Source organism: Hoplias malabaricus, chromosome 8, assembly GCF_029633855.1.
Source record: "Hoplias malabaricus isolate fHopMal1 chromosome 8, fHopMal1.hap1, whole genome shotgun sequence".
NCBI lineage: Eukaryota > Metazoa > Chordata > Actinopteri > Characiformes > Erythrinidae > Hoplias > Hoplias malabaricus.
The window spans coordinates 37,216,160-37,229,810 of record NC_089807.1 but is presented as its reverse complement, the minus strand read 5'-3'; the positions used below and the strand labels follow the sequence as shown (position 1 = coordinate 37,229,810).

The following is a 13,651-nucleotide window of genomic DNA, read 5'->3' as shown; positions in this document are numbered from 1 at the left end:
CTAGTTATGCACACTTTGTAAAGATTTTTTTTGTATCTGTTTTGTAAATAATTGCATTGTCTGGGGTGCATCACCTTTATTTGTGTAGTGCTGTAGGCTTTGGCCTGCATACTAGCAGGCATGCAGACAAGTTCAGTAGTAGTTTATAACTAGGGTGACCAGACGTCCTTTTTTACCCGGACATGTCCTCTTTTTTAGACTTAAAAAATGTCTGGGCGGAATTTCACAAACGTCCGGGATTTTGTTTTTCTAGAGCTTACATAGAATTTCAAGAAGCGTTTCGTTCACAAACTAGTCCCGCCCTCCCCTACTCCGATTGGTTCGCTTGAGTGAGAAGGGGGCGTGGTAAAGCGGAGCGTAAAATCTTCTGATTGGACGGTCTGACTGTAGCGCTACCGTTATTGGTCGATAACCTTCTCTGTAAACATTTAATTGGTCAGTCTGCACGTCAGTAGTCGTCCTCCACCCCATCTCAGATCTGGTCACCCTATTTATAACACATGGAGTGGTTTGCTACCTTAAACTCAGTATGACTATAAAACAATTTAAAGTTAATGTTTTAAAACATTAAGTAATGTAATGTACTTTGAAAGAACTGTACTGCTGTAAACACCCAATTTGGGCAGGTAGGCTCTTGAAAATAAACGCATATCACCATGATTTCTGTGAAAGCTGTGCTGCTAAAGTTGACACTTGTGTTTATTTTGTCTAATGCTGCTACAAACACTCATCAAAAAACTCCCCTTAAGCCAGTAGAGTATGAAAGCTATGCTTAAAATGATATTAGGGATTTATGGCGAAGTCAAGATTAGGACAACGCAATGTGTCTACTGTCTAAGGTTACACTACATGATTTTCATGAACCAAAAGTGATTAACATTAGCAGCAACATCACAGGTAATTAAATGCAGAATTCAGGTTTTTTGATTTATAAAACCTTGGTGCTGTTTTTTTTTTTTTTGCTCTGATGTGTGCTTATCTTCGCATATATCTTATATGAATAGATTAAAAGTGAAAACATGAGTCACAAGTCGAAACATTGTGTTTTTTTTTAATAAAGATATCAAGGTGTTTGTTCAATTTTAAGATAAATAAAAATGGAGGCACTTATATGATTTTTGAACGGATGTAACAGATACAGTTTGCTGCCGATTCTCCCACATTTCACACTCACACAGGTAGATATGCCACACTTGAATAAAAACGCATGTCACTCTCACATCCTTTCATAGTCTCTCTCACATACATACATTAAAAACAACCACTTTTTAATGCTATGTACAATGAATTCTCTCTTTCGTCTGTTAACTTCTATCTCAGGCTGCTGCCGTTGGGCTGAGTGCCAGTCATACCTGGGTGGTCAGGACTATGGCGGTTCTGAGAGCAAAGACAAAAAAGCAGAACATTTTACTTGCACAAATTTAATACGCCAAATTGAATGTATATTTCATATTTAATTCTTCTATTGGGAAATGCACTGTAGTCATTTTCACATTGTGAGCCCTCTAAGAAACACTTATTTAAAGTGATTTGTTTGTCAATATGTGCATATTTATTTAATTGTACTGACATTAAAACAAAACTTTTAAACTGTATAGAAAGCTGTGAACAATTATGATGTCACAAAGGTCCAGAACGATGAACAGAGCTCAGTTAAACTCAGTTGAACACAATGTGTTACAAACCTTCTTTTTTTTCTTATCCTTTTTCTTTTTCTTTCTGTCAGGGTCATCATCCTTTTTCTTCTTCTTTTTCTTGTGGTCTGAGTCTGAGGGCGTTTCTGTAGGAAGGAGTGTAAAGTACACAAGAGATTATCAGGTTAAACCAGCAGCAGTGCGTCTTAATCTGAAATTATCTAGGGAGATCGAGTAAGAAAAACGGACTGAAGTATTTTATATGTACCTGGTGGTAAGGGGTCCTGGGGTCGATGGTGTCTGTGCTTGTGTTTGCTCTTCTTCTTGGGAGGCTGGATGTGCATTAGTCTGTACTGCTCTGGAAGCTTGAAGGCAAGAATGACAAAGTGTGAATTCATTTTGCTTCCAATCTTTCAAATGTAGTGCAATTCCAATTTATATACGAGATTTGTAAAGAATAAAAGTGGCCTTCAAAAAAGGCCTGCTTCTAATCCCAATGTATCGGCATCCTGATTAGAATTAAAGCCAATAGAAGTGTGCACATATAAAGGAAAGACACTGTAGTTACACAGATTAACCTCATAATTATCACTGTATATTTTACTATATCTCTGCACTAGAAATGTACATATGGGTGGGCAATAGGTGTGTGATAAAAGTGTGTGAAGATTCAAAATAATGTCACATATATATGATAATATGTGTAACACATCTATCATATGTATTCTCCATTTGCAAAATAATAGGCTTAGAATAATGGCTTAATTAGGTGGTTCCTCCAAAAATCACAGGGTGTGTGCTTTGCTCTGAGGTCCACGTGGTACATGTAACATGGCTTTATTGCAGAGACTTCCACAGCTCATGAAGAAAACATTTTACAGCAGTGAGAGTTGGGAGGCTGGAAATCACTGAGTTAAAGTGTCAACCCCTTCTTGGTATTGAGAGAAACTATCATAGTTTCATGTCTAATCATACACCTCCCCTCACACCTCTTGTTCCTTATTTCCTTGACCATCACCCTTATCACACCTACCCCTCCTCTCACCCCTATTCTTCCTCCTATCCCTCCCCTGATTTCCATTTTATCTCACCTTTTCCCCCCTTCCTTTGTCTTACACGTTCTTCATCACCCTCATTCTACATACCCCTACTCTCACTCCTCGTCTTCCTCCAATTCCCTTCCCCCACTACTCCAATGCTCCAAGGCCCTCCTAAAATATTTGGTGTCAGACTGGATTGGGAACAGACTGAACTGGTGACAAACTGATGACCAAGCTGTGCCCGTGCTTTTCTGCATGCACGTGAAGGAAACTGAAGGTCTGAACCTCCAGTTTCTAAACTTCAGATCATCCTGAGATAGACTGAGATCATCCAGCTGTACTCATACATGGTCCTGTGTATGTGTAAATAAACTCCAGTCAACGCCGAACTCCAGTCTCCTGACTCTTCAATGCCGAATTTCTAACAGTATACATCTGTTTTATGAGAAATTTATGGATTATGTTTTGATGAAGTTTAATATAGCAGCACACACACACACACACACGCACGCACACGCACACACACGCACGCACACACACACACGCACACACACACACGCACACACACACACACACACTCACAGGGCCTGTGTGGAGTCTGAAGCCTGTCAGCATTGCTCCAGTCAGAGGACTGAAGGAGTTGTTGCACACTGGTGGTTTCTCGATGAGGGAGCGTAAAGAACTGCCATCCTGAAGACCTGGAGTGTCTATCATACCTAGACAGAGGTAGAGAAAAGCAGAATACTCGTCTAAGTTCACAAAAACAACCTAAAAACAATCCAAGTTGATCCTTTCAGGATATGAATGCATTTAATAAATAAATAAATTAATTAATTAATTAACTAATCAAAACACAATTTGTAGCCTTGATCACATTTCGTCAGATTTGTGCCAAAACAAACCTGGAGAACACACAGACCCATGGATTTTAATACCAGATACAGACACAGTAAACGTGTTAATGGACATACAGTTCTACGGACTTACCAGGAAGTTCTGGGAGAAAGTTACTGAGCTTTTCTTTCACTTTTTTGCCACAGAACTTGTTATATGCATGTTCCAGGCTGTAGTGTGTGATGAGGTTTGTGTTCCCAGTCAGTTCATTCTCCACTTAGGAAAAAACAAAGTTTACACTTACTGTATGACTAAAAGGTGGATGAAATAATATAGACAGACAGACAGATACTAATATAAACATATTTCATTAGATATAAGTTGATATTTCATTATTCCCAAATTATACACTGCAAAGGAAAGCAAACTTTAACACATTCTAATTAAAAATTAATTTTGTGACCTGGGCAAACGTTATGGAACATTCCAGGTGGCTACACTCAGAATAATAAATACTATATTTCTATCACTACTACTGTTACTGATAACAAACCCGAAGTTATCTATCTATTGCTACCATTACGGTCACTACTATTAATTTGATACTACTATTTTGCTGTTATAACCACATTTTTTACATCATTATTACAGTCCTATAAAAGAGGAAATCAGAGTAAAGGTTTAAGCAAGATGGTCACTCACTGGGTAGCTCTCTCAGTAAATAAAAAGGTTCATTCATAGCGCTGGGTTTTCTGAGAGGAGGCCCTTCCTCCAGGAGCTGGTGCTGGATGCCCACCATGTGAGCCTGATTCTGGACTAACGGCGGAGCGAGGGGCTTTCCGGGACCGAACCCAAGTGCCGAGGGTCCCGGCGGGTCTGCCTGTCCGTATAGAGACGAATACATATCCGTCATAGTGGAGAAAGGCAGCGCGGAGTCTAGATCTGCTGGACGTGTTGTGGTAGTTTGTTGACGTTGTTGGTAATGAGAATGATTTCCTGTGACTGCTGTGGCCAGCGTTCTACCGTAAATCACCGAATACTGCTCCCATAGAACTCACTAATCATTATTACATCATTTATTGTTTACATATTCACATACTCTGTGAGCAAATGTTTTGTACTTTGTGCTTTGTATTCTCCTGACGTTTTATGATTAATAATTTCAAGCCTGTGCTTAAAGCTGTGTTAGGTTTGCAACTGTTACACCTTGTAATGTGGAATGGTAAATCTGAATAAGAAGCAGGTTAATAAGGTAGCTACGGCTTTTTGTATTCCTTTTGTGATTAACAGGACGTGATACTACACGATGCTCTAGCCTCTTTGTCTTGTTAGTGGTTAAAACATAAAAACATTGACTGTTTGGGTTCACTGTTTTCCACGTATAACGGCATAACACAAGCGACGCCTTCCTCTGATGAAGGGCGTTCTAATACTCACACTTGTGCTCTACTAGGGTGCCTAAAGAGGCAGGTAGCCATTCCTAGTGTATAGTCCGAGTATGTATACCATGTTATCCATTATCTGTGTATATGTGTATGCGTCAAAATATTAATGTGCAGCCTTGGCCAAATCTGAATAATGTACCTGGAGAGCACAGAACGTCAAGTAAATATACTTATATAATATGAAAAATTACAATATTTTAAATATGTAAATGTAATAACTTACATATGTAATTTTGATTAACACCAATTTTGCAGGGATCTAATCAATAACCCGAGGAAGGCGTTAAAATATTTACAAGCATACTGTCTAAAAATGCATAGGTGAAGTTTACATAGATATCAACACTTTAATTCTTACTTAGATACCAATATTAGTTGGTAACCAAAACTGGGCTGTATGTAAAAAATATATATATTTTAGATATTTGAAATGGCACCTACCTTAAATGTAAGGTAATTTAATTCAGACTTTTATTATGAAGGTACTTTGTGTAAAAAAATGCTATTATTACTAAAGAACATCTAACTGAGGCGTTTATTAATAATAATAATAATGTAATAACAGAGAAGGGTGAAATGCAAATTTAGTCAAAACTACACGTCTTCTTGGAAATATCACGGTTTTATTTCATAGATATCTGAAATGAGAGTTTCTACTGGTAAAAACTACCTTACTAAGTGTCTGAATTTGAGTTTTGTCTGAGTTAGGCTGTCATTTAGACTATAGTACAAATACAAACACCTGTTCTATGAACTTTGAACGTGTTGAAATACACAGTGTTTGTTATCTGACTGTGAATGTGCCTGCTGAACTGAATATATATTAACAACTTAAGGCAAACGTTTTAACTAGTTCTGATAGTTCATTCTGACCAATGTCGCACTGTTTGTTACGCGCTTACTGTGTTCTTACACTAGGTAGGGCACGAGCATGGAAAACGGAAGTACGCGAATGGAAACATAGCACTACTCTCCTTTATGATACAGCACTAGCCAATGACAGCTCTGGTTTTGCAGAACTGACCAATCAACGCGCGTGTGAGAAAAAGGCGTGTCTCATTTGTCGTTCGTCCTTAGTGACCTCTGTCCCTTTAACAGTCGTTACCGAATTTGGCCGACGTGAATTCCTCTCGCGGAGAGAAGAGCTGCAGTCTCACCGGCCGCAGTCCACCGCCGGGTTTACGCCGTTATTTGTGTATTTTGAAACATGGCGCTGCTGACTCCTCTCTTCGCTTTTCTCTATCATTTACCGCAGGTTTATAAATGGCTCTTGAAACCGTATTATATAGCGTCGTTGTTTATGTCAGTAGCTTTCCTGCTCGTCCGCAAGACCCCGGGGATCTGCGAACATCTCTCAACTCAGAGAGAGGACGGGAACCCCTGCGACTTCGACTGGGTCAGTATCACATCTCAATAACGCTAATATTAAACTTATTCCAAATATATGGCGTGTTGGAACAGTCAGAAAATGCTGCCATGCGGCTTTGTTTACGGATTTGCACGAGGCTGAATTCTCCCTTCCACCTTAAATCATGCAGCAGTCTCATTCTGGTTGCTCGGTTTTGGGTTAGAGGGCCCCTGGATGCCAAAGTCTGTGGGGCCCCCTCACTCTCCAACATCAACACAAATTGAGCAGTGGGTATTCCACAAAGTTTAGTCAAATAAGTTAAACGTCATGTTAAATGTGCCAGATTTAGAAAAAAGATACTATGGTATGGGACATTCCTTATCTGGTAAAAGGATTTCTATTTATAAAAATGTTATATTTAGAATTTATTTCCATGAAAATAGATGTTAATTTACAACTTCATCACAAAACATGTATCTCTCAAAATATTAACTTTACAGGAGTGGGGAAAAACCCCTTAACTTTCATTCATTCATTCATTGTCTGTAACCGTTTATCCAGTTCAGGGCCGTGGTGGGTCCAGAGCCTACCTGGAAACACCGGGCGCAAGAGAGCCGCCCCCTGGAAGAGCCACCCTGAGGGGGCACCTTAACTTTCAATGGAAGTCAATGTAACAATTGACTCAGTCCATTCATCGTGAAATTGTCACACAATGTGAAAGACAGCTGCCGTGTTCAAATGATGGAGTAAACTAAAATAACACAAAAATGGAGATACATGTTTTTAATTGGACAGCAATGATATGCAATTAGTCCCCACCTCTCTCTCCACACACCCCTCCACCACTGAGCTGCAGCACAAAAGCCCTGCCCTGCAAATGGACAGGATTGGCTCCTCAGGTTTATGAGGTCAGAAGGCCTGGATGTCTTTGAAACAGTGCAGTTTCAAAGCAGAAATGCTCAGCCAAGGCTTTGAGTATGTATTTTGCACATGATTTGTCTTCTATCATATAACACCAAATGGACATTCTAACATGGTTAAAAATTATTTTCATTTGAAGTGGTCTTTAAGTTATCTGGTTTAACTGAGAACATTTCCTTTTTGTAACAAAGGATAAAGATGAAGTCCTCTTTAACATATTTATAATAATGTTAGACTAAAAAAAACTCAAATACTCAATACTCAATGTGACTATAATTTGATAGGAAAACAGAAGCTTGTTCATTTTGTTTTTTTATAGTAATACATATCTGCAGAATATTTCATGTCATAGTAGAAAGGCATCAGAATCAGTACTAATATAACACTTTAGGGGTCTAAAGACAGAAAGCATTTTTTTCATTCATTTAGTAATTTTCAGTAAATTCTTCTTTGTATTTAGACTACATTTGGCCTTGTATGTTTGAATCCCCGGTGCCTTGGGCACAGACTTGGTCAGCCAATATCAGAGGTGTTCAAATGTTAATTTAGATTCAGTCCTGGATGTTACTGTCACTGGAATTGTAAAAGTAACAGAAAATGTTAGTGACCCCTTGTTTTACATCAACTGACTCCACGAGCTGTGAGATTGGCGACTCAAAAGTGTCCGTAGGTGTGAATGTGTGAGTGTGTGTTGCCCTGTGAAGGATTGGCGCCCCCTCCAGGGTGTATTCCTGCTTTGCGCCCAATGATTCCAGGTAGGCTCTGGACCCACTGGAAACCCTTAACTGGAAAAGCGCTTACAGATAATGAATGAATGAATGACTCCACGAGTGAAGTAAAGGTAGACAGGGTGTAGTACCTCAGCTTCACTTTCCGTTGAGTTAAAGAATGAATCAAGACACATGTATAGTATTGTGTAAGGGCTTTGTCCCCTAAGCACATTTTACAGAACTATTTTAGCATTTAATTTTAGACCAAGACGAGGCCAGAAATGAAAGAATGGCACCTATCAATTCTGGATGCACCATGAAGCTCCATTGCAGTTCTAAAAGGAACTCTTGAACTCTTGCTTGAATATTTGACATTGTTTAATTCCTACCCAACTCTGTCTAGCCTTTCAGCATTTATTTATTGTACATTGTTAGACCTGGCAACCCTGAAGCAAGAGGCTTGTTTAATCTCTATATTTGATTTTTTTCAGCGAGAAGTGGAGATACTCATGTTTCTAAGTGCTATAGTCATGATGAAGAATAGAAGAGCAAGTAAGTATTATCTGCTGGGGTCTCTTGTTTATTCACAGCCACCACATGAACAATGAATTCTGAGTCAGTTTATATTTAACAGCTTGATTAAATTAAATCAGTTTTGCACCTAGACAACATGTGGTCAGTCTGCATATCGCTGGCTGTGGCTGGATGGAAGTTATTTCTGGCAGATCCCATTTTAACCGTACCTGAACAATAGCTTTGTTTACTGTATGCAGTTTAGTCCCTAAGGGTGGGGTTTAAGGGGCTCAGTTCTTGTCAGGCTGGTTACTGTGTTTGTTATTTCTTACTCTTGCCTCTTTAGGTGATGCTTATTTTTTCTGGATTCAGATCTGTTTAGTTTAGCTCAACGGAATGTTATCGTATGGCCATATTAAATTTGTGTTGCCATAGCTCTAAAAGGTGAAAGGGTGCTAATAATGTATACATAGCAACAGCTGGACTACAGTCTGCAATTTTATAACTGTACATTTATATGGAAATTAGATGTGATAAAAGGAACAATAAATGTGCACACAATGAGATTGTTTGTTTACATTGTATGCTTTATATTGTTTCACTGTTTGTAAAACAAGGAAAATTCTTCACTTTCATTGTAAAATAATGCAAAATCTTTCTGTAATTCACTCTCCCACTCTTTTGTCAACTATCTGTCAAACTGTGTCCTTCCTGTGCATATATACAGGAGGTCCTCGGGTTACGTCAGTCCCGAGTTACGATGTTTCGTGGTTACGACACATCTCCCATTTACTGTATAAAGCCTTGTTTCGACTTAAGTGGTTTTGCGTCGTAAACGCCGTAACGTGAACTTCGTGTTAGGTGTGCGCGGCGGAAGAATACACGGTTACGCGGCTCGGGACGGAGGAGGATAGGTGTTAGGATAGGATAAGTGCTTACAGTATGTTATTTACGTACAGTATGTACGCATGTTCCGACTTACACCCAAAATCGGTTTACGACGCGACGTAGGAACGGATCAACGTCGTAAGTCGAGGACCCCCTGTACCTGCTAAAATGGCCTATGTATGTTTAACTTATCTTTGTATCTCTCCCTCTTTTTCAGTAACGGTGGAGCAGCACGTGGGGAACATCATCCTCTTTTGTAAAGTGGCCAATGTGATTTTGTTTTTTAGACTGGATATTCGCATGGGACTGCTCTACTTGACTCTGTGCATTGGTGAGTATACTTGCTCCTACAGTGAAGGCCTTAGCTAACTGAAAAAAGACAGTTTTTTCTGGTTGGTTCTCTATACCGAGAGAGCAGATTTAAAATGGAGTGACAGTGTGGTTAAATGTAGAATGTCTCCATTGTTTTCAGGTCATTAAGAACTGTACATAGTAAAGTATGTAGGAATTAGCGAACCATACATGCATATAACTCTCCAGTTCATGTTTGTGATGGTCTTTCCCTATCCAGGTCCCTGGACAGCCAAGTTATATCCAAGCGCTGAGAAAATCACTTTAAAGTAGATTCTATAATCAGATAGAGATTGCATGAGTTTTACATGAGATCCATGTTGGCATCATGCTCAGAGTGTCATTTAAAATTGGCTTGTTACTCACTCAAGTTTAAAAACTGCTCCACATCAAAAACACTTTGTGTCCTTGCTTTAAACTGCAGGTGATTATTATTTATTTAGATCAGATGCATAATCCGTAATCACAGATCTTGATGCTCCCACTGTGTTCTTTTCCTACAGTGTTCCTCATGACCTGCAAGCCCCCACTCTACATGGGCCCTGAGTACATCAAATACTTCAGTGATAAGACCATAGACGTGAGAACCTTTTTTAATCACTCTGTCCAGCACAGATAGATAAGACCACTCAAAGTCAACATAAACTGATTATAGCCAAAGTTGTAGGGCTTTTCTCACCTTATAAAAACTTGTAACTTAAAAATACCACCTTCCTTTTACAAAGTAGGAACATTACATAATATATTGGTCATAATAAAGTAACCCTGTACATTAATTTAAAGTTGCTCATTCATTCAAGGTTCTGTCACTACAATAACAGTAGGGTGAAGTTTCTACAGATAATACAATTAGCCAATTAATTCATATTAATATTAATGTAATAATGAATGTATTAAATTTTTATCTTCTGGTCTACAGGAGGAATTGGAAAGAGACCACCGTGTGACTTGGATTGTGGAGTTCTTTGCTAACTGGTCCCCAGAGTGCCAGTCTTTTGCTTCAGTCTACGCTGATCTGTCACTGAAGTAAAAACTAATCACCCCTAAAGACATCTATATTACACTAGTTTAACACATTAAAGAAATACTGGGTAGGATTTAATATACTTTGTTCCGACAGTTACAGAGTATACTATTACAGCACTGTCTTTAAATCAAAGGGGTATGTGGAGGGGGTAGGTCACTTTCTACACTCCCCCAAACCTTACACAGCGCAGTTTCTGCCGTTATGAACCTGGAGGGGTCACGACAGAAGGTCTTGTTCCTATAGGTCAGTGAAGCATCACACTGATTTTGAAGCTGTAACTATAAGGTTAGGGTGACCAGATCTGAGATGGTGAGAAAGAGGACACGTCGTATGGTTAGCCGTTGTGTGCTTAGCTGAACCTATGTGTGCTTTTAGGTTCTTTACACCTTTATTTGCTACACAAAACATGGAAATTTCTTTTTAATTCATCTGAGAACTTACATTTACGTTTCAGCATAGCTGCTCGAGATGAGGGTAGGTACATTAGCTTTGCCTGACGTAAACAAGGACTACTGACGTGCAGACTGACCAATTAAATGTTTACAGAGAAGGTTTTCGACCAATAACGGTAGCTCTACTGTCAGACCGTCCAATCAGAAGATTTTAGGCTACTTCACCACTCCCCTTTCTCACTCAAGCGAACCAATCGGAGTAGGGGAGGGCGGGACTAGTTTGTGAACGAAAGTTCTCGAAATTCTATGTAAGCTCTAGAAAAAAGTCTAAAAAAAGAGGACATGTCCGGGTAAAAGACGTCTGGTCACCCTATATACGGTAAAAATACTACCTAGTGTTTCTTTAACACTTGACAAATCCAAAAATGATCATTTTAGACATGGGTTAGAGGACTTTCTTTGCTACTATAACAAATCCTCACTCAGCTCTATAAGTCCCTCACACTAAATTCTGTTCACTTACAGGTACAACTGTGCTGGGCTGAAATTTGGTAAAGTGGACATCGGCCGTTACGGTGAAGTATCCAAAAAGTAAGTGACACTTTACATGTTTTCTCTGAAGTAATGGGTTAAAATGTTCAGATCTGGTGTTAATAAAAATTTACCTCTACATCTTCTAACCTCTTTCTTAGGTATAAAGTCAGCACATCACCTCTCTCCAAGCAGCTGCCGTCTCTAGTGCTCTTTCAGGGAGGAAAAGAAGTCATGAGGCGCCCCCAAGTGGACAAGAAAGGAAGAGCAGTGTCCTGGACTTTCACTGAGGTGAGGAATAATATCGACAACACATGTAATTACAGTCACTAATCTCAATAGTTACGTTTGGAATTACATTTCCTTTTCAAGTGCATGTGGAAGTGTTTAATTTTAAAAGTAATTTCTGCTGGAATGAAAGTTTGTATGTAACTTTACAGGGAAAGGAAACATGGTTTGAACCTTCAGCATAGTCACTGTAAAAAGATTTAATTCTTGGTCATTTTGGAATATTGTTACTAGTTTGTTTATGAAAACTGCCACAGTGTGAAGAAGAGCTGGTGTGAATGAATGAATGTAAGATAAAAGCTTTTATTCTGACAGCATACGCTACACATAAAAACATACTCACCTTTTTCCTGCTCTTGTTACAACCAAAATTTACAGGAGAACATCATCAGAGAGTTTAACCTGAACGAGCTGTATCAGAAATCAAAGAAACTGAATAAGACAAAAGGAGAGAAGAGTGAGAAGCTGAACGAGTCGCAGTTCCCACCTGTGCCTGAGGAAGAGGAGCCGGAGGCTGAGACTCCAGAAACAGAAGAGAGCAAGAAGGACAAATAGAACGCTCAGCCGGCGAGGAGCGTGAGGTCCCTGCGCACCTGGAGGGCTTTATGCAAACGTATCTGCTTCGTGTGACATGCGGAAAGCTCAAGGTTTTGATGGAAACAATCGATTGTGAATTATTTTGTGGTAACTTAATCAACTTAGCTAAGAAATAAACTGAACTAAATCTCACCGTACTTATAATAAATTAAATAAAAAGCATCCACTACTGCTGCATAAAACGTCTCGCCATCAACAGCTATCATTGAGAGGCGAAATGTGACACTTTTACTTTGTCTCTCTTCCTGTTGACAGCATTTTGTTAATATTTTAACCAAATTAAACATTTCATTTTTTCCTACCTCTAACAGAGTTGATGACAGGAAGGATATTTATAGATTTTGGGGACGTGGGGAGGGGGGTACTGTAGTTAACTCATTCTGCAGAATTTTGGCATTCCAATATTCATTCCTTTTTTAATAGTCATTCCTATTTTATGTTTTATTATTTGATAGTCTTGATGTAATTTACCAATGTGTTTTTCTTCCCTAATATTACTCTTGTGGTACCAGCAGCAAAGGATACTTTCAAAAAAGGGTTTAAGGTTTTGCAAGAGTTTTATTACTAGGCAAGGATGACCAAAACTATACTAATTCCTCACATTCTCACACACCTCACTTATAGTCGGATGCGCTCGGTGCCGTCTTAAACGTTTTGTCGATTTAGCTTAGTACTTACACTATGTTTCTTTTTCTTGAGTTAGTTATTTTATATATTTTGCATTTGGATACAGGCACATCTGAACATTGCAGACCACTGTCACTGTTGGCTACTTTCCCCTAGGTCTACATGTATCTGTAAATATCAGTGTTTAAAATCTACATCTTGCGTTCAGTTATGTGGCCCAGAGACAGAACTAAACTGTACTGTGCATGTGAATGACTGAGATTTTGGATGAAAATTTTGCCATGCCAATAAATTGCAAAAGTGTTTAAAACAAGTTGTGTTTATGTACTCAAGGGCTATAAATTAGGCATTAAGTTTAAGTGCTGTATTATTAGGATGAAGCTATACAGGGGGTCTTTGACTTAAGACGTTGATCCGTTCCTACGTCGCGTCGTAAACCGATTTTCGGTGTAAGTTGGAACATACGTAAATACTGTACGTAAATAATATACTGTACGCACTTATC

General features: G+C 38.9%; 2 protein-coding genes across 2 annotated transcripts; one reads left to right on the top strand and one right to left on the bottom strand.

Annotated features, from left to right (window-relative positions):
- Positions 1 to 644: 644 nt before the first annotated feature.
- med19b (mediator complex subunit 19b) lies at positions 645 to 4,526 on the bottom strand. Its single transcript, XM_066679122.1, has 6 exons — positions 4,211 to 4,526; positions 3,662 to 3,784; positions 3,257 to 3,390; positions 1,903 to 1,999; positions 1,686 to 1,780; positions 645 to 1,377 (listed from the first exon to the last, which is right to left on the bottom strand). The coding sequence occupies exons 1-6, from the start codon at positions 4,419 to 4,421 to the stop codon at positions 1,312 to 1,314; spliced, it is 726 nt and encodes a 241-aa protein (XP_066535219.1). The 5' UTR covers positions 4,422 to 4,526; the 3' UTR covers positions 645 to 1,311.
- A 1,530-nt stretch (positions 4,527 to 6,056) lies between these two features.
- Positions 6,057 to 13,443, top strand: tmx2b (thioredoxin-related transmembrane protein 2b). The gene is made up of 8 exons (XM_066679070.1): positions 6,057 to 6,349; positions 8,424 to 8,484; positions 9,551 to 9,664; positions 10,188 to 10,264; positions 10,604 to 10,710; positions 11,629 to 11,694; positions 11,796 to 11,925; positions 12,301 to 13,443. Exons 1-8 carry the CDS (start codon positions 6,161 to 6,163, stop codon positions 12,475 to 12,477), a joined length of 921 nt encoding a protein of 306 aa, XP_066535167.1. The 5' UTR covers positions 6,057 to 6,160; the 3' UTR covers positions 12,478 to 13,443.
- The last annotated feature ends 208 nt before the right edge of the window (positions 13,444 to 13,651 follow it).

Excerpts from the sequence above, each read along its gene's own strand:
- med19b (XM_066679122.1), bottom strand. The coding sequence starts at position 4,421 with ATGACGGATATGTATTCGTCTCTATACGGACAGGCAGACCCGCCGGGA. Across the intron at positions 3,785-4,210 it reads TTTACTGAGAGAGCTACCCA|TGGAGAATGAACTGACTGGG; the intron begins GTGAGTGACCAT and ends TTTTTTCCTAAG. Across the intron at positions 3,391-3,661 it reads CTTTCTCCCAGAACTTCCTG|GTATGATAGACACTCCAGGT; the intron begins GTAAGTCCGTAG and ends ACCTCTGTCTAG.
- tmx2b (XM_066679070.1), top strand. The coding sequence starts at position 6,161 with ATGGCGCTGCTGACTCCTCTCTTCGCTTTTCTCTATCATTTACCGCAG. Across the intron at positions 6,350-8,423 it reads ACCCCTGCGACTTCGACTGG|CGAGAAGTGGAGATACTCAT; the intron begins GTCAGTATCACA and ends GATTTTTTTCAG. Across the intron at positions 9,665-10,187 it reads CTACTTGACTCTGTGCATTG|TGTTCCTCATGACCTGCAAG; the intron begins GTGAGTATACTT and ends CTTTTCCTACAG.